Raw genomic sequence first — 27946 nt, 5'->3', positions numbered from 1 at the left:
GGGGGTGGATCTTGTTATTTTTACCCACAATTCTCTGCAGCACAACAACAGATTTATCGACAAGACAAACACAATACTGATTACACACGCACGTAAATATAAAGGCATTTATCTAAAATATACTCTGATTTGAATGAAGGACACGTGTACAGTTAAGACGTCGCGTTTAAATGGATCGTACTGTACAGCTGAAGGAGTCCTAAAGGTTTCAGTTAGATCCTGTTTAGAAACCTCCCATCGTTAAACATCCCACGAGGATCCTCTTATAAAGTGTGTCGTTTCCTCTTTACCAGCATCCTTGCAAAGTCCTGGTACAATGTAGATTTGGATCAAATACGTCACTAGCAAACCTCAACACACTGCTTAAAAAAAAAAAAAAAAAAAAGAATGGACACACTGTCCACTGTCCAAAGTTAGAGAGTGGTCTCGCTGCTCCTGTCCCGGTTCCTGTGTCTGGGCTCCGTGTCCGTGTCGTCGTACTCGGACTCCATCTCGATCTTCACCTGCGGCACCGGACACGACACGCCTCGGGTGACGGGCATCGCCGGCGACGGAGGGCACGAGATCTTCAAGTGCAGGGTGATGCTGCGCAGTGGCAAGGTCCCGTTATGAGAATGAGGATGAGGTAATGGCAAAAGGTCAAGGGTCAGCGGGGTGGCACCAACTCTGCAGGTGAAGAATAGCCCTGCGTCCTAATACAGTTTTTAATACTTGCCCCTCAAGACTTGGACTTGAGGAGCGTTTAGCAGGGAACACACTAGCGCTAGCTACAAATTTATGGGTGTGCATTAACAAAAAAAAAAAAAGAGGTCATGTATTTGAGATATTCAGTATTTTAGGATTCCGTGTTGACCTAGCTCGAGCTGTTATTTTTATATCCGAGTCGTGAATGGTGTGTTTTGTACATATTACACATATTATGTGCGTCACTCCACTGCTAATTCTCTTCCCGGCTAGTTCCAAAGTGTGAAGGAGCAGCACTCGTATCGCACCTAAAATAGTTCAACGTTACTGTCCTCTCGTTTAACCGCCTACGTTTAAGGACAGGAGTTTAGCTAGCGAAGCTCGGCAAGATCAGATTACCACAGATCGCCAAATAACTACTACAGCAGATCAGGGTAAATGAAATGGTTAAAAACTGCAACTTGATGCCTTTTTGCTCAGGCACAAAGAGTCTGAGTAAGCAGGAAAGTTGGGGGCTAATTCTCATTGGTGCTTCGGTAGCTGTACTGAATAAATTTCCAACAGCAGGAAAGAAAATCCAGAAATGTCAGTCAGAAGCTTTTTAAACACCAAAAACCCAAATACGACCAACCATATCTAACCCTGACGTCCCGGTCCAGATCTTGCCTGGAATTTGGTCTCATTAAACGGTTTAGTTAGGTCTATGATCTAACAGCAAGACTTGGATGAGTTCATCGCCATCATTCCACTGTGGTCTGAGGGCCAGATGGAAGCTCTAAGCACGGGGCCGGGTTTGTGCCGTCTATCGTTTGCTTTCTGGGAGTAATTATACGTCCAGACCATGCACCTTTATCAGCAATGCAGACATGATGACTGTGGAAAGAAGTGGGGCAAACGTCTGAGTCCACTACCCGGAGAGCAGAGCCAAATGTGCTGGGGTTTACGCTCACAGGGGCCGGTCATGGCAACGGCCCCAAAAGACCCAATTAATTGTGCGGTAGTTAAATATTTGGCTGAAAGTGTCCCGGTTCTGAGAGACGATCTCATTAAAGTTGAGTCGTGGCTGTGTTGGAAGCCTGAGTTGCATGAGTTCATCTTTTCGTTATTACATGGTGCTGTGTGGGGACGGATGAATATTGATTTGGATCGTTGATCATTTGCTGTCCGGGTGCCGAGATCGCTTCGTTCACGAAAAATCAGTTACGAATGCAATAATTCTTTAAACTTATAGATTCTCTCGAATATGATTCCATCACTCTTCACTAACCACAGCGAGAGAGAGAGAGAGAGAGAGAGAGAGAGAGAGAGAAGAGAGGGAGAGAGACAGAAAGAAAGAAGAGAGAGAGACAGAGAGAAGAGAGAGAGACAGAGAGAAGAGAGAGAGACAGAGAGAGAGAAGAGAAGAAGAGAGAAGAGAAGGAGAGAGAGAAGAGAAGGAGAGAGAGAAGAGAAGGAGAGAGACAGAGTGAGAGAGAGAGAAAGAAGAGAGAGACAGAGAGAAAGAAGAGAGAGAAGAGAGAGAGAGAAGAGAGAGGGAGACAGAGAAAGAAGAGTGAGACAGAGAAAAAGAAGGGACAGAGAGACAGAGAGAAGAGAGAGGGAGACAGAGAAAGAAGAGAGAGACAGGGAAAAAGAGAGAGGGAGACAGAAAGAAGAGAGAGACAGAGAGAAGAGAGAGACAGAGAAAGAAGAGAGAGAGAAGAGAGAGAGACAGAGAGAGAGACAGAGAAAGAAGAGAGAGAGAAGAGAGAGAGACAGAGAAAGAAGAGAGAGAGAAGAGAGAGAGACAGAGAGAGAGACAGAGAAAGAAGAGAGAGAGACAGAGAGAGAGACAGAGAAAGAAGAGAGAGAGAAGAGAGAGAGACAGAGAAAGAAGAGAGAGAGAAGAGAGAGAGACAGAGAGAGAGACAGAGAAAGAAGAGAGAGAGACAGAGAGAGAGACAGAGAAAGAAGAGAGAGAAGAGAGAGAGACAGAGAGGTTATAAATCAATATGAGGTAGTAGAATGTAGAGAAACATCGATACTGTTATTTTATTAGACTATTTTTTCAGATGGAGTACCAAATCGAGTTACACCTACTGCGCTCTCCATTAATATTGGCACCCTTGGTAAATATGAGCAAAGAAGGCTGTGAAAATATGTCTTTATTGTTGAACCTTTTGATCTTTCGTTGAAATAATTCACAAAAATACTCTGCTCTCATGGATATCAAACACTTGCAAACACAACACAGGTTTATCAAAAAAAAAAAAAAATAATAATAATAATAACTTTTTAAATATATGTATGCAACAATTATCGGCACCCTTTTAGTCAATGCTTTGTGACTACGGGTCGAAAATAAACACCACAGTGGATGACAGTTTAGTTTCGCACGTGATGTCAAGATTACGTTGAAATATCCAGTCGTAAATACTGAACGTCTCATGTTTACAGTCAGGATGGCGACGGGTGGACCGTGAGCAGATTCCAAACTGAATAACCTGGAAATGTAGTGGTTTAAGATTAGTCTAAACTCAGGACACGGAGTTCTCTAAGCTCTTAAAGAACCGAACTAAGCTTTGTATTTGTTGTGTATTGATGAGCTGTTTTCTGTAGTGAACTCAGACTGTTTAGCCCCACTTTTTTATTTATTTATTTATTTTACATTTCCATTACAGACAGACACTTGAAAGGGAGACGAAATAAAGCAAATGAGAAGTTATGCACCGGCGTTCAGGACATAGATTCAGATCTTGGACTAAATGGAGAATCCCTGTCGCTCTCCGTGGGGATTTTCCATTCATCTGCGTCCAGAAAACCAGCCTTAAAATATATATATATATATATATATATATATATATATATATATTTTTTTTTTTTTTAAAAAAAGAATTGCACAGTATGACTCAGGCTCAAAGCACACAGCGAACATTAAAGTGAACGCGGTACACAGAGGAGAAAGAAACAACCAAAACCTGCTGCGCAAATGTGCTTGTTAAACGTTTCTTAAATATACAAAGAAGACTCGATTTTCACCTTTTTGCATGAAAAAATAATAACAATGATGTATTTGCGTAAAAGCAGCATAAGGCCACTAACGCTACAGTTCTGTAATAAATTTCTATGCTGAAAATCTGCATTGCTCACAAGCGCATGGAAAGGACAACTAACATTTAATCACCGCGTGGATTCAATATGCAAATATATTAAACTTAGCCTAATATTTAATATTTAGAAATCTATATAAAAGCACAAATCAACAGGGGGGAAAGTGTGCGTGTGGATGTGTGGATGTGTGTGAAAGGGCATTTATATACTGCAGCATCTGTCTGCACGCATATGTGGATAATGAAGGAAGTGCGTGTGTGTGTGTGTGTGGTAGAGTGGTGAGGTGGTGGTTTTGTGCACATCAGTGGTAAAAGGTGCCCGGCTGACAGCGTGCAGCCCACTCGGAGCTCGAGTCGGGGGGATCTAACAGGTCTCGGTAGGGGACGTGCAGTTTGAGCACACAGTACCTGCGGTCCACGTCCAAATCTGCTGGAGCGCAGTTGGAGTACGGGTGGAACTTCTCCTGCAGGACAAGGGGGGAAAAAATAGCCAGTGAGGAGGTGTGCCTAATGAAGTGGCAGCTCCGTGTCTCGGTGTATGTTACGAGTGTTTCAGGCCAGTAGGGGACAGCAGCAATACATAATGGATACTGATGGGATATTTTGCGTGCGTGCGTGTGTGTGTGTGTGTGTGTATTATTTTAGACTAAGTGTAATGAGACAGGTAATACCAATAGCACATATTAGGCGTGAGGACAGAATCTAATATCGGTCCATAACTCGACAATGAAATTATTAGTGTTGAGCATCATATTATATCATGAGGTGTCACTGATGGAATAATAAGAATGACGTGAGACACACTATTATACACACACACACACACACACACAAAGGCGGATACACAAAGACAAAGCTCTGCTTGCACATTTATCCCTGATACGCCAAAAATTCAGGCTTACCTCATCCTCACTCTCCTCTCCTCCCCTGACCTTCTTCTTTTCCTTCTTCCCTCCATCCTTTTTCTTGTCGTCCTTCTTCTCCTCCTCCTCCTTCCCGGGCAGCAGATCGTCGAGCCAGGCCAGGTCGTGCTGAGAGAACACCATGTCGAGCATCTTGCGCACCAGCATCAGGCCCAGGATCTGAGGATACGAACACGTTGCCAAAGTCAAAGCTCTTTACCGTCACGTGCACCGACATGCAGTGACGTTGGACGCGCAACCAAGATTTCACATAAAATAGAATGCGGTGTGTGCGAAACCCGGTCCCCATGTGTAAATGAATGAATCATTTGAAAACGTCACATGTGGAAAGAAATGAGTCATTTGAAAAAGGAACATTTGAAGAAGTCACGTGCAAAGAGTGGATCATTTGGAGAAAAAAAGTCACACGCGAAGATCGGGGAGTCGTTTGAAAAAGTGACGCGAAAGAACTGAATCGGTTGAAAAAGTCACGTGAAAAAGAATCATTTGAAAAGGTCACGTGAAAAAAAAAGTGAATCGTTTGAAAAACGTCACTTGGGAAGAAATGAATCATTTGAGAAAGTCAAATATGAAAAGAAATGAGTCGTTTGAAAACGTCATCTAAGAACGAATCATTTGAAAAAGTCACGTGAAAACAAATGAATCATTTGAAAAAGTCACGTGAAAACAAATGAATCATTTGAAAAAGTCAAGTGAAAACAAATGAATCATTTGAAAAAGTCATGCAAAATGGATGAATCATTTGAAAAAGTCACGTGAAAACAAATGAATCATTTGAAAAAGTCATGCAAAATGGATGAATCATTTGAAAAATGTGAGTATGAAAATGTGAATTATTTGAAAACGTCATGTGAAAATAAAACCTCATGTGCTGCATATGAACAATGAACCTTTTCTACATGATTAATTATTTTTCACGTGAACCCCCCCCCCTCCCCCCCCCCCCCCCAAAAAAGATTCAGTCTTTGCTGATTTTGATATTATTTTTGTGATACTGAACTTGTTATCTCCTGACTCCCTGGTTCAACTCACAAACAGCTCATTAATCACCGACTTCACGAGTTGGACATTTTTTATTTTTTTTAATAAATAAATAAAATTTTAATTGGTAAACCCGGACCATGACGGGGAAGATGATGGCGAGGAAGGTGGATTTGAGGATCCAGAGGACGGTGAGGCAGACGACCTGCAGCAGCGTGAACAGGTGAACTCTCCTGAGCGGAACATGGCGTAGGTAGGTGAAGTCCGGCTGGTGCTTCGCTGGCATCAGGAACAGCTTGATCCTGTCCCAGAACTGCGGCACAAGACAGGACAACTGTCTCCATTTTTATTCACAAAAAAAAAGTGCTAGCTAAGTGTGTGCGTGTTTCTAGATCCTGTTACATGTGTTCTGTGTGGCGATGTTCATTTACTGGTTGTTAAAGAATTTTTTTGAATGATTTGTTCAGGGTTTCCTTAAATGAAGAAAGGGTCTTGCTTACCTGGATGCCCCCGAGAGACGCGACACCCATGTAGAGAAACACACCATAGAGGACAGGCATCGGGATGAACTGAGGGCAGAAAACGGCACTAAATACAGCACATCGATTAGCATTCAGTGCCACCGTATGCTGAATAAAACACCTCAGTAAACTCAGCTGATTTTTCAGACCAGAATACATGGGCTCTGTTTTATAAAATGGCACATTTGCACTTGAATGGAGCACAAGCCACATCAGCGACAGTCATCACCGCCAAATCCACTCCCGTGCCATCCTGAACAGGTAAAGGAAGGCTGACATTTCCAGTTTGGCACGATTAGAGACACTCCCCCCAACTGAAACACCCAACAACCCCCCCTCGCCCTCGCCCTTCCTGCATTCTGGATCTACTCGTTCATTTGATTTGGGGTAACGAATATGGAAACCTTCCGGATTTGAGTTATTCTTGGAGTGAGACATTTAACAGAACAGACTTTAAGTTCTGTTTAATCTGTCGTCCTCTGAGTTGATAGAAATCCATCCATCCATCCATCTTCTATACCGCTTACTCCTTTTCAGGGTCACGGGGAACCTGGAGCCTATCCCAGGGAGCATCGGGCACAAGGCGGGGTACACCCTGGACAGGGTGCCAATCCATCTCAGGACACACTCACACACCCATTCATACACTACAGACACTTTAGACATGCCAATCAGCCTACCATGCATGTCTTTGGACTGGGGGAGGAAACCGGAGTACCCGGAGGAAACCCCCGCAGCACGGGGAGAACATGCAAACTCCGCACACACAGGACCACGGTGTGAATCGAACCCCCGACCCTGGAGGTGTGAGGCGAACGTGCTAACCACTAATCCACCGTGCGCCCCGTTGATATAAATATATAAATAAATATATACTTTTTGTCCCAACTTATAAAGCTCCATTTCCATGTAACGTGACCTTTACCTGCAGAATCGGGGAGAGGAAGATGGAGACTCCGGTTAGGACGAAGACGAGGATCCCGGTCAGTCGCTGTTCCCTTTAGATCAGAAACACGTAGAAGGAAGCAAAAAAGAAACTCAACTCCAGGGTCAACACTCTACTAATCTAAGAGTCATGTTTATGATGAGCTTAGGAAGTATTCAATAGTTAAAAACTCAGATACATCAGCTTTTTACAACCCCAATTCCAAAAAAGCTGGGACGCTGTCTGAACTGTAAACATAAACAGAACGCAACCATTTGCAAATCTCATAAACACCTATGTTATTCACAATAGAACATAGAAAACATATCGAATGTTTCAACTGTACCATTTAAATGTACCATTTTAGGGGGGAAAAATAAGGCGATTTTGAATTTGATGGCCGCAAGACACGTCTCAAAAAAGTTGGGACGAGGGCAAGAAAAGTAAGTGTTACTAAAAAGAAACAGCTGGAGGAACATTTTGCAACTAATTCGGTTGCAAAATTAAATTGGCAACAGGACAGTGAGACGATTGGGTATAAAAAGAGGATCTTAGAGAGGCGGAGTCTCTCAGAAGTAAAGATGGGATGGAATCTGGATGGAAGCAGATGCTGCTCTAAAACCTGTATATACCTTTCAGCATCGATGGTGCCTTTCCAGATGTGCAAGCTGCCCATTCCATAGGCACTAATGCATACCCATACCATACAAATGACCTTTTTTTTTTTCTTAAAATGGTACATTTACTCAGTTTAAACATTTGATATGTTTTCTAAATTCTATTGTGAATAACATACGGGTTTATGAGACTTGCAAATCATTGCATTCTGTTTTTATTTACATTTTAACACAGCGTCCCAGCCTTTTTGGAATTGAGGTTGTAAAAAGCTGATTTATCTGAGTTTTTAATAATTGAATACTTCCTAAGCTCTGAGTAATGTACTCATTTTCATGATAACATCTGTATATATTGTTCTGAACCCAAACCACAATAAAAGCACTTCGACAGGAAGCAGTGCGAGTGTGTGTACCTCACGCCCAGAAACTGCGCCTGTTCCCCCGGGGCGTTGGAATCGCTCTCCATTTTAAGTGAGTCGATGTGAGCGATAGAGATGACTGTAGCTGCTACGTACCATGGCAGGCCCATAAAAGAGCAGGCAGCCATCAGGACACCCACCCAGAACAGGTCCAAATGGTACCCACAGCCTTTCTGTTCGAGAGGACAAAAAAAAATACACTAAATCACTGCAGCTTGTGTACTAATATTTATTTACGGTCCCCAGAACCAACGTTTCTGATTTCACACTGACTCTAAACTGTCCAGAGATACAGCAATTCTGTGGAAATAATAAGTATTTGAGTTATTGTGTGTGGAGTGTTTTTATTATTATTATTATTATTATTATTCCACTGATATAAAATACTATTACAATCATATAAAATTTTTAAAATGCTCTCGCATATTCCCACGGAAATTCTCACATTCAAATCACAAGCGCTCATAATTATACCTAAAGCTCTCAAATTCATATGAAACACAAACAAATGCTCTTGCATTTACATAAAACACTCTCACTTACTGAACATATAAAATGCTCGTGCATTCATCATCTCACTTTCACATAAAAATCTCATTCATATTATAAAAAATGCTCTCACATACATATAACACACTCTCGCAGTCACATAAAAAAGCTCTCACATTCATATAAAATGCTTTTGCATGCGTATAAAGTTCTCTGAGACACTCACATTCACACAAAACTCTTGCAAGCATATAAAACGCTCTCGCACTCATAAAAAGCTCTCACATTTATATAAAACACTGTCGCATTCACATAACTTTCACATAAGTACATAGAAATTCATATAAAATGTTTCACAATTCCATAAAACGTCCACGTTTACATAAAGTCCCCTTCTTTTCATGTAAGTCACATTCTCACACTCGCACAAAAAATGACTCTCGCATCCATTATTTTCACCTCACATTTACAAACAAAGCTTTCACATTGACATCAGTGCGGTCCAGGCGAAACGCAATCATTTACCTTCAGCTTGTTCTCTTTCCTGTTGACGATGACGGCGCTGATCTGCTGGTCCATGAATATAAGGATGGTGACGAGGAGAGCGGGCACGAAGCTAGCCAGATAAACCCACCACGGGTTCTTCCCAAAGGGCATGACGATCCAGCCACGGTCTGGACGCGTGGGCTACGTGACGGAAAACGAAAAGGAGTCAAAGTGTTCGTTCATTTAAAGCGCGAGTCGACAGAAAATTTGAGAAGAATCATAAGAAAGGTTTGTGAAGGAGATCTGGGATTGCTTTAGTTATAGAAGTGTTTGATTCCTGTTATACCACAGCAGTTTGACAACATTAGGATTTCCATGAATGTCCATGAAACATGAATTAGTTCCTGTTATCGCTTATGTTATAGCAGCTTTTCTTGCACTCTATACGAGTGTAAGATATGGTGTGTGTGTGTGTGTACTTTTTCACCTTGAACTCGGTAGGAACGATCAGTTTAGGAGTCTTCAGCCCCATGAGCATGTCCAAACCCACGAACGTCATGATGGACATGAAGATGGAGAAGTCGCTGATGAGCTTCCTCAACTAAATCAAAAGGAAAGAGGACACCAAAGGACACATCGGTATTCCATTTCCTTGTGGATGCATCTGTCCAAACCTGAACTTATCCAAAAACATACAAGTCACCGTAGATACTTTTCGATAGTCGATACGTATCACACGCTTTAAATCCCAACATGACAGCTGTTAACTTCTCTGAGGTGTGTTATGAGTCAGATGGATTGCAACTATCCGGCCCTGTTGCCATAGCAACCGACGGAGTACTGATAAATAAACCGATATCCGTGCAGTGATGCTGTGGGCTTTAAAAGTCTGAGATGAAAAATCATTTCTTACGTGTTCCTTAATAATTTAGAAATTATTTGGCTTATAGATTTATTTGAAATTGCATCTCGAGGCAGAGATACAGTGCATGCCTGAACGTGGGAAAAAAAAAAAAACCCATGATCTACTCAGAGCGTAATGGTTTAGCCGTAAAAATATGGGGTTTTTTTTGTTTGTTTTTTGTATTTTATATTTATTCATTGTTTGATTTTCAAGGCAGAAGATATATATATATATATATATATATATATATATATATATATATATATATATATATATATATATATATATATATATATATAAATATTTTTAAACAGGCAAAAATAAAGAGAAAATAGACCTCTGAAGTTCCTTCTCTGTCTTGCTGTACTGAACTAATTGAATGGCTCCAGACTTTATATTTTACTTCATTTTGGACTAATTTGGAGCCAACTGAACTTCCAACTGTTGATGCAGATTTACTCTCGCAATTTATAATTCACCTCAAACGACAACTCCGAGTCATGTACCAGACTTAATTCCCCCTAGAGAGCCGAAAGCCGTAATTGGTTTCTAATCAGGTTAATGTTGTTCTTGTGGCCCACGATGTTCATCTGTAAAGTATGAACAACTGGCAGCTTTCCAGCCTCAACTCCATGTACATGGCCAGAATTTCCAATAAAAATGGGCGGGGCTAGTCTTGGGTGAAGTTTATGTAGGATGTTTGTGAAAACCGTGTGTTCTTGGTCAAGTTTGTGGAATGCACAGTCCCCTCCGAAGCTACTGGAACGGCAAGACCAAATGATTTGTTTGTGCTATACGCCAAATACACCATTAGCTACCTCTGACTGAAAATCTATTATTATTACCCTTGAGGAAGAACGCAATCAGCCAATCAAGCATAATCATTAGAATATTAGGCCACACCCACAGGGTTCTCAGATCAGACTGTGATTTATTATATTTCTGGGGTTTTTTTTTTTTCCATTCAACTTACACTGTAAGTTTTCCATAGTAAGCCCCTTCCTCTTCTAAGGCCCTATAGTACAAGGCTCCACCAAAGGCTCATGGGAGTTTAAAGGGTTAATAGCTAATACTTCACCTAGAATAGTCTTCTATATGTTCTGTGTTATCGTCCCTACAGCTGACTTATAATAAAAATGAACTTTTTTGGGGGTGTGTAATTAGTTCTCTCTCTCTCGCCAACACGTTTTCATTCCTGTTCGCACCTTGGTAGGAAAGTAGCGGCTAAATTTGAACTTCTTCAGCGAGACGGTCATGGAGTAGGTGCCAAAGAACAAAATGAAGGACATGAGTGCCAAATCTGGGACGAACTTGCAGGAGCTTCCCACCAGCTGGCCGCTGTATTTGAGACACTCTTTCTTGCTGAGCTGACTCCAGTCGAGGGCTGTTATATTCATCTGGGAGAAGACGGCAGAGAGATAGAGAGAGAGAGAAGAGGAGAAAGTGAGAGAGGGTCATGTTGAACATGAGGTCTATTCATAATATGTAGATAAACCCCAAAAGCACAGGGTAATTCAATCCACCTTCATCATAATACCTTTCAGGACCGTTCGAGACTCGCCCCATTTGAATATAAATGAGAGTCGCTTAAAGGCAAGAATCAAAAGTTCGTGAGGCTCGATCCCTTCTGGCAGCACAAGTTAAAACCTTTTTTTTTTTTTTTTTTTTTTTTTTTAAACAGAGTGAGCAATACTTACACCAAAGAGAGCAGACGTATTATCAAGCACAGGAACTACAACATCGAAGAGCATTGAAGCCACTAAACAAACAAAGAAGGAGGGGGGAGAGAGAGGAAATGATAGGAATTAGCAGAATGGAGGGAAGAAACAAATTTGAGATGGGAATTGCAATTTGTTGTTCAAACGCATCACATCTGTGTGTTACAAAAGCCAACAGATGGGCTTGGAATAGAAATTACAATCAGGGAATTTTAATTGTGGGCTTCAAAATCCCCAAGCGGAAAAAACGAGAGAGAGCGAGAGAGAGTGAGAGAGAGAGAGAGAGAGAGAGAGAGAGAGAGAGAAAACACCTTGGAATTTCATTTGTATGCAGCACAAGGCAGATAATACGGAGTTTAGCTTTGATTAAAAATACATGTATCAGGCATGGACAAATCCTAAAGGGCAAACCACAATCAGAAGTCAAAAGTCTATAGGTAAAGTCTCAGAAGATCCGCAGACAGATTCATCTTTGCTTTCACCACAGTTCTGATGAATTCTGGATTTTGGCTGGACGGATGGACGGTCTAATAATAAACCTTCGTCCTCATTTAGTGAATTCAAAATTCATAATCGGTAACACAGTGAGGTGGAATAAAAGGAAAAAAACACTGTTCTTAATGGAAAATAATCAACTTTGGATTGGGAAGAATAACTCCATCTTTGATTATTTTTTCCATAGCAGAATAGCATGGAGGTTTTATTTATTATTATTATTCCTTACTAGGCAGAACCTAATAAACAAAATGCGGAGTTGCTTGTGGTTAGAAATCCATGGAACTAGAATGACACAGTGACCGTGTTTTCAGTTTGTATTTTTAGCTGAGGATTCTGGGAAATGGCGTTCCTGTTGGTACGAGACGGCACGCTCTTTGTTCGGCGCACAATTAACTGCACAAATGACACCAAGCTGATACTCACACATGTGAAGTGGCGGCCATGTTTGCAGCAAAAAAAACAAGCAAAATGCAAATCAGTTACAATAATTATAAATACACGGCTACTTCGAATCAAACAGGAAATGCATCGCGGAACAGTATTTCTGCATAATTCAGATCACTCTACAGATGATGTACTTCACGGTGAAACCTTGCTAATGGTAGCATGGATAAAAACCAAGTTGAACCTCACAAGTTTTCATTTATTTTTATTTACGCCAATACTGATGCGGTAAACTAGGGCTGAATTTCGCAGTCCAGTGCATTTGTGATGTTTTCGTCTTAAACATACGTTATCTACATCAAATTATCATTTATAAAAGGTTTTCGATATGAACACTGGCCACATAAATATCCACTGCTCTAACTGTAATTTCTTTCCAGCTAGCTATTCCATGTAAACAGTGTGTTCAAAGTAAATTCGATTTTAAACACGGCTTGTGTTGAACATTTCATGACAAAACGAATGAGATAAAAGGTCTGGAGTTGATTCCAAGCGTTGAATTTGCATTTCATGGGACCTCTCAATATGCCGTCCAAAAGAGGCGTCGATGCAAGTGAAGGAGGCCGTCATTAGGCTGAAAAAACAAAACAGACAATCAAAAATTTGGGACAGTCTTAAAAAGAAGGTATGCGCTGGTAGGTGGTAGGAGGAAGGCGTTTCATATCATCGCAATGATAATCCTTTGGAATTCCAGGCTAAACACTGAGAGTGAAAGCTTGTGAGTTTCAAGATTAGCTTGTACCACGCTAACTCAGAGTAGCCCTGCGCCAAGAATGGACTCACTCGTGTCTGGCGCGACGCATTCACACTTGTACGCGGTGATGAAGTCGGGCTGGAAGTCGGTGTTGATGGGATAGCTGTTGAAGGACCCAGCCATCTTCTTGATGGCGTCTGAGATGAAGATGAAGGAGATGAGGCTGGAGAAGCCCTCCTCGGTGAAGCGCGTCATGTATTTGATGATGTAGCTGGCGTCGGTGGCCACCAGGAAGAAGCACTGAATACACGAGTGCACGCCGATCCAAAGCCTCAGCTCCATGTAGTCTATACTGCTGCTCCTGAGATGTGATCAGTAAATCTACAGTTCTGAGATGCTCGGAGACAATTAAGGCGTGGGATTCATGTTATTTCTGAAATGAGCCTTCTGTCCATCATTGAGATTGAACAGTAACCGTCAATACTGGGCGAAAAGCAGACATTTCTATAAGATGTATACAAAACAACCCTCCGCATATAACAGTTTAACTACTGCTGGCGCAAGAAATGAAATAAACTAGGGGAAGAACAGCAATTAAATAAACAATAACGTTAAATAAGCGCGCCCCTGGAAGTTAAAATCTTTGCGATCCTAATGGGGATCTAAAAGTGAGCACACTTAAGAGCTTAAAGCTCTTAAGACTCGTGGATATTTATCATAAGACAAATATATTCTCTGTACTACATCCTGAATAAAATCCACACATCAACTTTTCTTTCATTTAAAATCAGGCCACCAGAAATGCTAATGTCGTAGAGATTCAAAAACTTTTGACTGGCAGTAACGGCTTATTAGATTAATATTAATAGACTCACAGTTGGCTCATTTATCGTTGATTATGTTGAACATAAAAACAAAATTGTGGTAGAACCACAGGGTTTATTTATGAATTAAAATGAATAAATAAATAAATAAAGCGCCTCAGCAGGTCAAGCATGCCTTCAGATTGTGGAGTGCCAGACGAACCACTGTTATTCACGCAGGTAACAAACGCATCGAATCAGGAGGCAAATTAGTCACGGCTGAACAAAAGCTGCTGGCATCATACAATGGGCCAACGACAGGAGACTGATGAATGCCTGCTGGTGTGACAGATCTACGCTGAGCTCGAGAGAAAGATAATTATAGTCGGAAACCAACGCACGGGTCAAAGCATTTAGATCGCTCAAGATGTGTTTGCTTCTTTAGTGCAGATACTGAAGATCTGAAGCACTGAAGATATGTTGTTTATATGTGTTGGAAGGCTATCACACGGAAAGTAATGACACCCTTTTAAAGAAGGAAGAGTTATGGTGATTATAGTGATTGTGAAGAAAAGCAGTGTTAGCAAAACTTTTGGAAATTCGTTGGGAAACGTTTTCTTTCAGTACTCTAGCACCGTGTGCGCTGCTTGCGTTTGTTTATTATGCGTTTGTTTGTTTATGTAGTTTATTAGCTTGTCCGTGTATACAATGCTGTTTCTTTGCTCAGTATCGATTCTTCATGTGAATTTCTGTTTGAAGTTTCCTGAAGAGCTGCTAATGTTCCTCAAGAACACGGTATGGATTACAACTACGACTACTCTATTCGCCCTAATAAATATCAATCCATCCGAGCACACGCGCTGTACTGTAACACTGGAGTACATGGATCTTAACAACAGAGCGAGACAAAATTTGGACAAATTGGAAGACAAGCCAGAGAAGAAGTGGCGGGAAAACAGGAACCATTCAGGAGAGGTGTGACGGCTCTTACTTGCTGAATTCATAGAGCAGCTTCTCGAAGATGAGGATGGGTCCGGTGGAGCTGAGGATGATGAGCGGCTGACCGCCAAAAAGGCAAAAGACTGTGCCGGACAAGGCTGTACCCAGGAAACTCTCCATTACTCCCTGGGCAAAAGAAACAGAGACAGAGAGGAAGCGTTGGAGAGATTCGGCTCTAGAACAAACCAAAGTCACTGCACAGAATAAGAAAGGAAAGGAGAGCACCACGTGGTTTGAAAGTACAACTTCGCTATGAATTGCTCTAGAAAGTTCTGTGATTTACCTGGTAATTGTCTGTTGCATCTCCCAGCAGTCCACCAAACGTAATTGCATTGGTGATGCAGCCTAGGTATATAAAGAGCACAGCTGAGACCGACTGGATGTGAAAACCCTCATAAAAGTCGCTGGGATACCAGGGTAGTTTCCTCTTAATGTCCAGGAACAGACCTCCGCAAAATCTATCATCCACACACACACACACACACACAAACATACACAGGTTTATAATACATAATTCAATAGAGGTCTGTCTTCAGAACACACCACATAAAAAAAAAAACACAGGTAGAGAGAGAGAAGGAATAGAAGACAGACAGGCAAAGATAGTAAGAGGGTTTTCTGAGAGGAGAATAGTTAAAGACAGCACCGTTTGTTGATGTTCTGTTCGCTCTAATGCATTCTCCACTCATTTTTTTTTACAGCCAAATATATCACCTTAAAATCGCCTTCTCTGGACAGTTTGGAGCCAATTATTTGCACTCTCCAGACTAGCCTTGCAACTACCAAGTGAAGTGTTTTAGTGTTTTAAGGGGACTTCTTCAAAGTGAAGCACCCTCCAGTCCATCATAAGCCTGCTAACTGCCATGACACTCTTGAGGCATAATTGGAACTCGCCTGCCCGTGTACGCCAGCTCTTCACCGAGCTCATGCGGTACGGGCATCTCCTCTTCCTCTGCAGTACCGCCCCCGGCTCCCGCAGTGCCATTCATCTGGCCCAGCTCGTTCAGAGAGAACACCGACTTTCTGTATCAGGGAAGAAGACCAGAGACTTGACATAGCTGAAGGATAAATGGTGCAGCAAATGGATAATCATTAACTACAAGCTTTCTGATTTGTAGCTCAAGCATGCCAGTGGCAATTAGTAAGTCATTTCCATGCAAGGTACACGCTCCACAAATCTCATACACATTCAGATAGATTATGCAAGAATGAGCATGAGGTGGCATTGGGTTTTACTCCTTTAATGCTCCTGATTACCAATAAGGTTGAAATACTACATAGAGAGAATACAATGTGAACACGAAGAAATGAATTAATATGATCAAAGACCATGACTTATTCATAGGCACCCCTTCAAGGGCCCTTCATTCATTGAAAGACAAACATAGCAGAAAGCACAGACAAAATAAAACAACAACCCAATCTTTTGTGAGGAAAAACTGCGTCAAAAAAAACAAAACAACAAAAGTAAATCACCTGGATAACTGATCACTCTTTACATAAAGAATGGCTTGGTACTCTTTACATTTTAATCATCTAAATAAAGCTTATTAGCCCAGTGAAATTTACTCCTACCTTCAATGCATGTAGCCCTCTCACCAATTGGAATTATGACCAAATGTGATGGCACCCGCAACCATAGCAGGGCTACAATATGGAATATATAGCCCGTGATATTGTGATTATAGGCCTAAACTACACAAAAACTACTAGCAGACCACTCACGGTGAGAGAAAACATATAGACTCAGAGCATATAATGAATATTCAATGACCTCAGCCTTGCTCGTAATGTGGGTTTGGTGTAAAGGGCCACAATGTTTAGCATAAAAGTGCAAACAGCTCTGCAGCTATGGTGGAAAAGTAGCACGCTCACAACAGCTAGCGTTAAATGAATCTGGAGTAAAATGGATGCTAGATAGCTTATCTAATGCTGGTAGCAAAGCTGACAAAGGTTGTATTGCTGAGCAACCTATCGCAAACTTATCAAACTGTGCTAAAGAGCTTTTACTGGGATAAAACCTCATTGGGTTCCTTTCCTATCAAATTACAGTTAATGTTAAAAAGCCCGTCTTGTCACTTTCCGTTCTCCTGACTATTCTGGCTTTACCTCTGGTCAGCAGAGGGCACTTTTTTGGGTGGCTCGATGCGAATTTTGGGGTCCCACTCGCCAGGTGGAAGCACAGTCACCTCATCCAGGAACTCATCAATGCCTGCAATCAGGTCTTCTCGGTCCCGGGCCTTATACGCCACGTCACTAAAGAGCTGGAGATGACACCTGCAGAGTTACTATGCTGGATTTGGTAGCTTTGCTGGATTTATGTTGGATTTTGTAGATTTGCTATGAATCTCTGATAAGAAGATTATATTCATGCTTACATCATCCACCATTAGTGTAGCAATAGCCCGGCCAATTTCGTTGTAGGACTTGGCTTTGCCAGGGGGTCCAAGAAGCACAAACAAAAACCTGTAACAAGAAATGTGAAACTTCAAAATAAACTTACTTGGATATTAATTGGCTATCCGGAGGTCTCTATTTCCCTGTTGCCAAACAAGCAAGAAATTAGAAAGACATTGGACTTCAGACTTCAGGAGGGTACCTGATAGACAAGGATTTATAATGGTAAGGAATGCTAATGTTAACTGGTGGGCAGCAGGACCTTGGTATAGATTGGTAACAGAGCCAGGATCTTGATCCAGAGTGGGTACCTGGACCTTGGTATGGAGTGGTAAATGTGGTATTTGGTAGGCACTTAGACATTGATAAAGAGGGGTAAATGTGGTGTGTGGTGGGTACTGGGACCTTAATACAGAGTGGTAAATGTGGGACTTGGTGGAAACCAGGACCTTGCTCTGGAGTGGTACATGTGGTACTTGGTGGGAACCAGGACCTTGCTCTGGAGTGGTACATGTGGGACTTGGTGAGAAGTGAGACCTTAGTATGAAGTGGTAAATGTAGTACTCTGTGGGTACTGGGACCTTAATATAGAGTGGTACATGTGGTACCTGATAGGAAGTGGGACCTTGATAGAGCGTGGTAAATGTGGCATTTGGTCAGAACTGAGACTTTGTTACCCACCAAGTATCACATTTTTTTTCCCGTACTAAGGTCTCAGTACCCACCATGTATGCAGTGGTAAATGTGGTACTTGATGAGCACTGGGAGCTTACAGAATGGTCACTGTGGTACTTGATGAGCACTGGGAGCTTACAGAATGGTCAGTGTGGTACTTGATGAGCACTGGGAGCTTACAGAATGTTCACTGTGGTACTTGATGAGCACTGGGACCTTACAGAATGGTCAATGTGGTACCTGGTAGGCACTAGGGATCTTGGCATGTAGTTTGCAAATACGGTACATGGTAGGAAATGAGATCTTGATAAGCATTTGTAATAATTGTACCTGGTGGGTACTGGAACCTCAGTCAGGCCTCCTAGTGTTGTGGCCTGTGCGAGTCGTACAAAGGCCACAAAGGGCTTGTCAAGGAAGTCCACCTCACCAACAAGCACATTGGATGCCTCTGCATCCCTGGGGATCTTCTTCATGAACTTGTTCTTTAGCTGCAGTCATAGTTCGAAACAATGTCAGATATGAACATCAGTATTAATGACATCATAGCCATCCTTCCAGTTTCTGCATCTTTTTTTTTCTTCTTTTTTTTAAATCACGCATGTCACGTATTTATTTTTTCACAAACATACAGACCCTATGGACTTCTTATTCCAGCCTGGCTGGTGTTTGCTTTAAATTCCACAGAAGTGTTCAGTTGTTCTATTGTTAATGCCAGAAGATAAAAAAGGAGCTCTTCCTTCACAGACATGCACACTACTGATTTCCCAGAACTGTTTCTATTATAATTGTAATTATACGGAATCTAACTAGAACCGCTTGACCGCACTCCAAAAAAAAAAAAAAAAAAGTTTGACAAACGTACTCTCGTTTTATCTAAAACGTTCTCATGAGCTTAATCAACTTCAAAAAGAAGGCGATTATCTTTATTATCTCATTTTTGAACTGAACACATTCATTCTTGCAATTCGCTATGTGTAATTTGTCCAGTAGAATCTATGGAAAATGTCAATTATAATATTGTACTATTTGACACGTTCATTTTAGATGAATTATATATTCGGGTCTGATGGGTGTGGTCTCTTCCAGGATGACTCCGCCCCCCCATCCACAGAGCATGAGGGCTCACAGAACAGTTTGATGTGGATGAAAATAATGTAAATCGTACGCTATGGCCTTCGCACTCCGATTTTGGAGTGACGTGTTAACAAATATGGAAAATATGGATGTTCTCGGTACGAAGGAGTATTGGAGGCTCGTAGCGGCCCAGCACCTCACTAACCCACTGTATTCATTTCTCACCCGTCTGTGTATGTATTTCACTTGCAAGGTTTTATTCAATCAAAAGCTTAACACCTCTCTGGAAATCAATTTGGCAGCTAAAGCCTGAAAGGTGCCTGTGTATTTGGCCACAGTAGTACCTAAGGCAATAAAGCGAGGTGAAAAATCATGATTTTCAGTGAATAGAGGGAAGAATGATAACGCTTGAATGCTTATTTATATACGTGTTTATATATAAATAACGTTTACAACAGTTTGATACTGAAAAGTGAAATAAAAAAAGGAAGATGTCTAGTTGCCATGACAATAAAGCAGTAACCCTTGTGTCCCTGTTCAAACAGTATGTGTGTGTGTGTAAATGTCAGCGAGTGTGTGACACGATTATAGTCGATTCCAGTGGATGTCTGTAGGGATAGCGCATATAGTCTAACATACATAGATGTTCTTATGGGCATGCACACACACACACATGCACATGCATATACACCGCCGTACGTGCTGAACATATAAGTAGCATATATAGACACTCCTAATCCGGCATACACACACTGTATTAAGAAATAAATACAATAAACGTACTATACCTGGTCGGTGCTGGGCGTGTCCGCAATGTCGTTCATACTCCTGCTCTGGGCGTGACCTGTAACGCAAAATAAAACTCAGCGTGAATGCAAACTCGCTCGAACCGAATTCTACATTCATAGACATATTAATATATGGAAAGAAATATACCATATACATAACCTATTATGTTATTCATGTTTGTACAGTATTATTCCGAGTAATTCATGTAAAAAGGCAGGATAAAACTGTAAGACGGCATCATTTCGAAATGATCACTCACGTGCACACATCCTCTAAATTGCAAAGGATTACACACACACACATATTTTTTTTTCATTGGTCTCGATAAAAGGACGCAGACGTACGCAGATGCCCATAGCTGCCTCCATGCTTGCTGTGCAGATTCTCTGTGGAGCGATTGAAGCTGGCAACGGGTGCTGCACTACGGGCCGGACTACGACCTGAAAGACACACACACACACACTTCAGTTATAGGACCATTAAAATATACCTCTTTAGCCAAAAACCATTAAAGGTTCTAGATTAGATCTGATATTTAGTCTGGTAATCCAATCTAACATTAGAGAGAATTCATATTCTTGAAGGACACATTTGTATACTGTTTCTTCGCAAAGGGGTTCGACGTACCGTCAAGGTATACAGTTCTTAAAGGTTCTCACACACAGACAAACCGAAGAACCCTTTAGGGTACTAAATGGAACCGTTTTTCCTAAGGGTGTGACAGACAGGAGGTGAATGAAGGCGTTTAAAAGGAGGCGGAGACGACTCACTGGGGGCGGAGCTGCCTTTGCCGATGTCGGCCAGCGAGCGGTGGATGGGTTTCTTGGTCTGGTGTCTGTGTTTCCTCAACAGAACGAAGCTGATCTTGTCCCTCAGCTCCGGACTGACCATGCCCTCCTCGATGTGGCGCTCGATGATGTCGTCTATCAGGAAGCGAGCGGGATGATCGTGAATAAAGACGGAGGATACAAAACTAATAGAAACATGCAAACTAAACTAAAACCCAGAGCATTTCACCAAACGTTTGTTGAAATCGGGTGTTTTAGAGCAGACGTAACGCCTTTTACAATGGGGGGGGGGGTCAATACTTATGCAAACAGACTTGTATTTTTCTGTAAATCATTTTCTCCCACGGTATCGGTTTATTCCCCAGTATTATTGCGTATTTCGTACAGATCCATGACATACCACCTCAGGTAAGTCCATTTTTGTTCCGGGTTGCAACACTATAAAATATGGGAATGTTCAAGGGGGGGTGATTATTTATGCACGGCACTGTATCTATTAGACGTTAAAGTACAGATCTGCTGAGACGCCGTCCTCACCGACGATCTGCGGCAGCGAATAGCCGTCCAGGTCCAGCAGCACGACGCCGGTCTGCAGGCACGTGCGCAGCTCGAACAGGCTGTGCAGAGACAACGTGGAGACGTGCGGTTTACTCCAGCGCTCGCCGCCCTCTTCAACCTTCTCCTCAAACTTCACCCACCTGACAACACACACACACACAACTCAGTGACAGGAGAGGAGGAGCAGCATGCTGCACTTTATCTACATTAATTAATAGTGGGAACCTGGTGTTTGTGAGAGGGACAAGGTTTCTAATCATGGTGCTTTCTTCAAATTCTAAATGTGTGTGTGTGTGTGTGTGTGCGCTCCTACCTGGCTGACTCTCTCCACTCGAGCTCGTCTCCCTCGTGCTGGAGTGTGTCCATCTCGGTGAAGAGGGTGGGCGTGGGCATGGCGTCTTCATCGTCTCCTAAAATATACCTCAGGCGTTCTGCAGCCGGGGACACTTAAGGACGACAAACACACCCCGAGAATAATGAATGCACACACACATAACTGTTAAGATGCTAATCTGTACTCGTGAAGGAGTAGCGGATGTGATAAAGATGTTCCCCCCAAATAGAATTCAAATAAAGTGTCCTTTCAATGCATTCCAGTAGGACCTCTAACCCTTTCTCACAGTACACACCAGAAACAGACATTTTCAATCAGTATAAACGAATGAAATATCTTATCGCCGTCAGGACACTGTTGGGTTTCTGTGCGTAGAGTATCGTGACTCTGTGTTTAGTTGCTGTCGGAAATAATACGTTTTGGCCTCTGGTGCGATTTTTATGGAAGGAGTCTCCAGTGTCGCTTTGTAACATTTCTGGGATTTGAACTCGCTTAGCACAAGACAGTTGTTGTGAAAGCTGCCTGCACCCATGATGTCTAGCTCTGGCTTTTACTCATTACTCATAACAAAGAAGTCACTGCAGAACTTCTTATTTTTTTCTGCATTTCTTCTTCAGTTTTTACTATTTATACCCAAACTTTACCTGACTAACCCACCCCTCGCCCCCCATCAAAGGGTGTGTTAGTCCTGTTTTGATGGATTTATACAGGACGATTCACACAGGACGATGTGTCTCCTGTACCTCCCGTGTAAAAAAACCAAAACAAATTAAACTGAGGTAAATCTGCTAAACTTACTAGCTTGCATTCATTCATTTATAGCCGAAATATTCGTTTTTTTTTTGGGGGGGGGGGTCACAGAAAGCAGGAGCTGTATTTAAAGCTGTAGTTACTATAGAAACCAAGAATTCAACAGGCTGTGGTTTGTAATGAATGAGCAGGCAACTATACAAACAAAACAAAGGAAATAATAGATAACGTGACGTTCTGAGGCGAGTTCTGCGAACTTCCACTTCCTGATTTGTTCAGACCGAAATGATCTTCTTAGTTAAATGTTAAATCCGTTTCATTCTCAAACCTGGAACTGTTTAAAGACCATAACGTACTTGTACTTGTTCAAACCCACAGCGAACTCTAATTAGCCAAGTCTGCGCTGTTGTGAGAGCAGGCCCGAGGGGATCAATAGGATGGAGTGATGCTGCATTGATGAGAAGCAACTGCATTATTGTCTTTGTTTCCTGTTACAAAAGAGATAAGTGCTAAATCGATTAAAAGATTGAAGGGTTAGCAACAGGTTAGCCTGTTTCCCTCAGCTATTAATCACAGCGTTACGTGTCGTGACGTGAACTGCGAATCCGTAGTAAACGGGACATTCTTGATGCTGCCACTTCATCGCATCATCGATTGTGTTTTTACGGAAAAGCGTTCGGCACGTTTTCTCGAAATGCCCGGCGATTAGGATGTAAAAAATGAGGGACGTCACTGCAGGGCTAATTAGCTACTACGTCACGAGTGAATCAAATTCTGCCTCCACACTGCTTGCCGGAGACGATTTGAAGACACGGACCAGAATGAACCAATCAATCGCAGTGATTTATTTGTTTACTCGTTCACTTGAGTCAGGAACTCGCTTTGATATCCCATTATTTATATCTCCGCGCTGGAGAATCGATTTATGTTCATTTAGCCACTGTCGGATTTCCATGTAATTATACAGGGAGGCTCTTCGGACTCCGTTAAAGGAGACCCCAATGTTAATAATTTCCTTTCAGCCACCAGAACTGGTTTCGCTTAGTCACTGCAATCCACGTGATCAACACCCAGCCACGGTGAAGGACGGAGACACACGACTTCTCTCGTTTCTGTCCCGTCAAACAGGATTGCCTTGAAGAAATATATTTCATATTTTTCATATTATACGACATCATTTTTTTTTTTTTTTGTACTTTTGCCTCTGTGCACCACCACGATGGATTTGAAATGAAGCAATCGAGATGTGATTGAAGTGTAGACTTTCAGCTTGAATACAAGGGGCTCAAGGGGTAACAAAAACATTGCATTAATCATTTAGGAATTACAGCCAGTTGTTTTTTTTGTTTTTTTTGGCAGAGTCCCTCCATTTTCACAGGCTCAAAAGTAATTGGACAAACTAACAATCATAAATATTAGGATTATTTTTAATACTTGGATGCAAATCCTTTGCAGTCAATGAAATCTGGAACATCACCAAATGTTGAGTTTCCTCCCTTGAGATGCTTTGCCAGGACACATGGAAATGAACCGCACTATTACTCTCATTTCAACACTCAGCCGTTATCCAACTGGCTTCATATATATATATATATATATATATATATATATATATATATATATATATATATATATATATATATATATATATATATATATATAGATAGATATCTCAATGGAGATGGAGAGATGGAGAGATGGATGGAGATCTCAATGGATCTCCATCAGCTGTTTCGCGGAGCATTTTCCATCCATTTCATTTCTTCATCCAGGTTCATTTCGAATTTGTAATTCATATTCCTGATTCGTCTTCCGCTGTCCGTGCTATTAGAGAGATTTCTTGCACATCAAGCACAAAGCACCAGTGTTATAAGCCCGAGAGAGAACGTGGCGTCGTGAGCTTGACCCGTGAGTGAACGCCATTAATCTGCTTATATGAGGTAGGAAGTTTGATTCAAGCCAAGCGTACAGGATGCAGTGGCTAGAAAGGGGGAAATAAATAAATAAATCGGCCAAACGCAATGAACCCTTATGATCTGTTCACATCCAAATGGGAACACCAAAGCAGGAAATAATACCGAGAGATAAAATCATATTAAAGTTATGTTTATCTTACAAATTAACTGGACCAGCCTTACAAAAGTACTTTGGTTTTTTTTTTGTTGTTGTTGTTTTTTTTTTTTTATATGTGTACGTGTTTTTAAAAAGTCTATTTTATTTAAAAACAATCTAAAATGATTAAATGTAGGTGGTAGGACAAAACTATTATATTGAGATATTTAAAGGCAGTGCCAGGAAAAACAAGAAAAAGCAGAGAAAAGCTTCATGGATCCATTTTGTACAAAACTGGACCATTTTAACGTCTCAGTAGAAACTTCTCAGGATTGTTATATGTAGTTTTTCTTAAAATGACAACTGAAAGTTATCGCACCTTCTGCCAGAACATGTTACCACTTAGGACCAGGTCAAACAAGTGTTTCCATCCATCCATCCATCCATCCATCCATCTTCTACCGCTTACTCCTTTTCAGGGTCACGGGGAACCTGGAGCCTATCCCAGGGAGCATGGGGCACAAGGCGGGGTACACCCTGGACAGGGTGTCAGTCCATCGCAGGGCACAATCACATACACACTCACACACCCATTCATACACTACGGACACTTTGGGCACGCCAATCAGCCTACCATGCATGTCTTTGGACTGGGGGAGGAAACCGGAGTACCCGGAGGAAACCCCCGCAGCACGGGGAGAACATGCAAACTCCGCACACACAGGGAGACGGTGGGAATCGAACCCCAGACCCTGAACCACTAAGCCACCACAAAAGTGTTTCATAATTCGAAAAAAAGGAAAATCTATTCCTTATTCACTTTTACACCACAGCAGTGCTGAATCCTGGATTCTGATTGGTCAGAAGGTGTTGATTAACTTCCAGCTGTGACAACACATCCCAGGATAATACAGTATTAACGCATTCACTCTAATACGTTACAGTTTTCTATAGTAGCAACTTACACAGGGGATTTATAAGCCTAATAATGAACAAATAAATTTTTTTTAAAAAAAACAATGAAAAATAATATGGTGCTGTTTTCTGTAAGGATTGGAAGGAGTCTACAGTGTCAGCGCTTCATAACAGTCGGTACAGGACAGAGGAGATTCCAGCTAACATGACAAGTTTGATGTTTTTTTGCCCGAGAGGTTAAACCTAATTTTATCCAAATACAGTAAAATTGCGTATATTGCATACAGGATTAAAAGTTGCTCGTATCATTCATTTTTTATGACTTTATTAGACCTGAAATTTTAGAAATACGTTTCATTACCGTATTCCTTCTAATACAGCTAAAAGTAAACTATTAGTGAACTTCGACGTACACTTGACACTAACATGGATAAAAAAAACATGGATTTTATTTTCTTTTAAACCTAGGACCAGCATGTGACTACATGAATATCATTCATACTAAGAAGTGAGACACATTCGGTGTTTTAAAATACCAAGATCGATGAGTCAATGAAACGCACGAATAAACCAAGAACAAACCATTCCGAGTGTTATTTAACGCATTCCTAATGGACTGAAAGAGAAAAAATATGTGCTTATTAGAACAGTTCTAAATATATTCTTTTTATTCGCATTGATTAGAAATAATGGAGTCAGACAGGCCCTATTGAGGCTCACAGTGGGATCACAGAGTTTTTATTAAATGTGCCTTTAAAGCACCATGGAAACGCTGTTCAACGTCAATATCTGCTGTGAAAAACATACACTTTGGTAATTACCACTTATTCCTTTAACTTAGGGTCCATTTGAGCTCCTAGTGTTAATGACCTGTTGTCACTTTTTAACTTTATGAATAGTTGTTTCCATTTTTTCCACAAAAAAAAAAAGAAACCTAGCAAAATGTGTTACATACCGCTAAACAGAATATGATTCTGAAATATTTAGCAAAAGGACACTCACTAGTGCGGCTGACTTCAGGTGGGTGAAGGCTGTGCTCTGTTTGCTCCAGATCGTAGCGATCGGTGTCCTCCGACTCGTAGCGCTCAAGATGTTGATGATTACGGTGTGCACCTCTCTCGATATCCGTGATGTCATGACTTGAGATGGACGAGTGCCTCCTACGCCGCTTGCGCCTGTAGCCCCGTGGCACTGGTACACCGATGTAAATGGACTGGTGATCTGCAGGTACAAATCGGTAGAGGTTAAGGAGAAACAACATGGGGAGATGTCGAGGTCAAATACATGTTAAAGGCGAGCACTCAACACCCAAATTCATGATAAAGCCAGCCAGCTCAAATAAATAACTAACAGACAGCATCTAGATGGACAAGCAAGCACCAACAAATATAGGACCAGGTCCAAAAAAATATATATCCAGGTCAAAAAATTAAAAGATAAAAACAAAAACAACGAAATGCATGATAAAGGGAAATAAAATCCATCAAAAAAGACAACCAGATCCAATAAAAAAGATAAAACAAAAGATACCAAGATGCATTAAAAAACAAAGAAGACACCCAAATAAATAAAATAAAAAAAACCTAACTGACAAAAGACTTAAAGAGCCAACAATTAACAGACAAAAGACACTAGGGTCCAAGAAATAACTAAAGAAAGCCACTCAGACCCAACAAATACAACCAAAAGACACACAGAGCCAACAAAAAAATAAATAAACAAAGAAACCAACAGCAAACAAAAATCAAAGACACCCAGTTCTAACAACAAACAAACAGGAAACACCCAGTTCTAACAAAAAACAAACAGGAAACACCCAATTCTAACAAAAAACAAACAGGAAACACCCAGTTCTAACAAAAAACAAACATTAGACACCCAGTTCTAACAAAAAAACAAACATTAGACACCCAGTTCTAACAAAAACAAACATTAGACACCCAGTTCTAACAAAAAACAAACAGGAAACACCCAGTTCTAACAAAAAACAAACATTAGACACCCAGTTCTAACAAAAAACAAACATTAGACACCCAGTTCTAACAAAAAACAAACATTAGACACCCAGTTCTAACAAAAACAAACATTAGACACCCAGTTCTAACAAAAACAAACAAGAGACACACAGTTCTAACAAAAAACAAACAGGAAACACCCGGTTCTAACAAAAACAAACATTAGACACCCAGTTCTAACAAAAACAAACATTAGACACCCAGTTCTAACAAAAACAAACATTAGACACCCAGTTCTAACAAAAACAAACATTAGACACCCAGTTCTAACAAAAACAAACAAGAGACACACAGTTCTAACAACAAACAAACAGGAAACACCCAGTTCTAACAAAAAACAAACAGGAAACACCCAGTTCTAACAAAAAACAAACAGGAAACACCCAGTTCTAACAAAAAACAAAC

The 27946-nt window shown here is 41.2% G+C and overlaps 1 protein-coding gene across 3 annotated transcripts; it reads right to left on the bottom strand.

The window, feature by feature from the left end:
• Positions 1 to 5: 5 nt before the first annotated feature.
• On the bottom strand, positions 6 to 27362 carry slc4a5a (solute carrier family 4 member 5a). 3 transcript variants are annotated; one of them, XM_053654300.1, is made up of 24 exons: positions 26529 to 27362; positions 21789 to 21921; positions 21455 to 21615; positions 20900 to 21052; positions 20474 to 20569; positions 20129 to 20184; positions 18597 to 18754; positions 17573 to 17660; positions 17304 to 17458; positions 16089 to 16217; positions 15478 to 15652; positions 15187 to 15320; positions 13482 to 13753; positions 11736 to 11797; positions 11244 to 11435; positions 9622 to 9735; positions 9174 to 9335; positions 8154 to 8332; positions 7124 to 7196; positions 6178 to 6246; positions 5817 to 5990; positions 4676 to 4855; positions 4182 to 4237; positions 6 to 666 (listed from the first exon to the last, which is right to left on the bottom strand). In XM_053654300.1, exons 1-24 carry the CDS (start codon positions 26785 to 26787, stop codon positions 414 to 416), a joined length of 3483 nt encoding a protein of 1160 aa, XP_053510275.1. In that variant the 5' UTR covers positions 26788 to 27362; the 3' UTR covers positions 6 to 413. The 3 variants fall into 3 exon arrangements, with proteins under 3 accessions (XP_053510275.1, XP_053510276.1, XP_053510277.1); XM_053654301.1 differs by having other exon boundaries at positions 6 to 585; XM_053654302.1 differs by having other exon boundaries at positions 8256 to 8332.
• Positions 27363 to 27946: the final 584 nt, after the last annotated feature.

Source organism: Ictalurus furcatus, chromosome 22, assembly GCF_023375685.1.
Source record: "Ictalurus furcatus strain D&B chromosome 22, Billie_1.0, whole genome shotgun sequence".
In the NCBI taxonomy this organism is placed as follows: Eukaryota; Metazoa; Chordata; class Actinopteri; order Siluriformes; family Ictaluridae; genus Ictalurus; species Ictalurus furcatus.
This window is presented reverse-complemented; position numbering and strand designations above follow the sequence as displayed.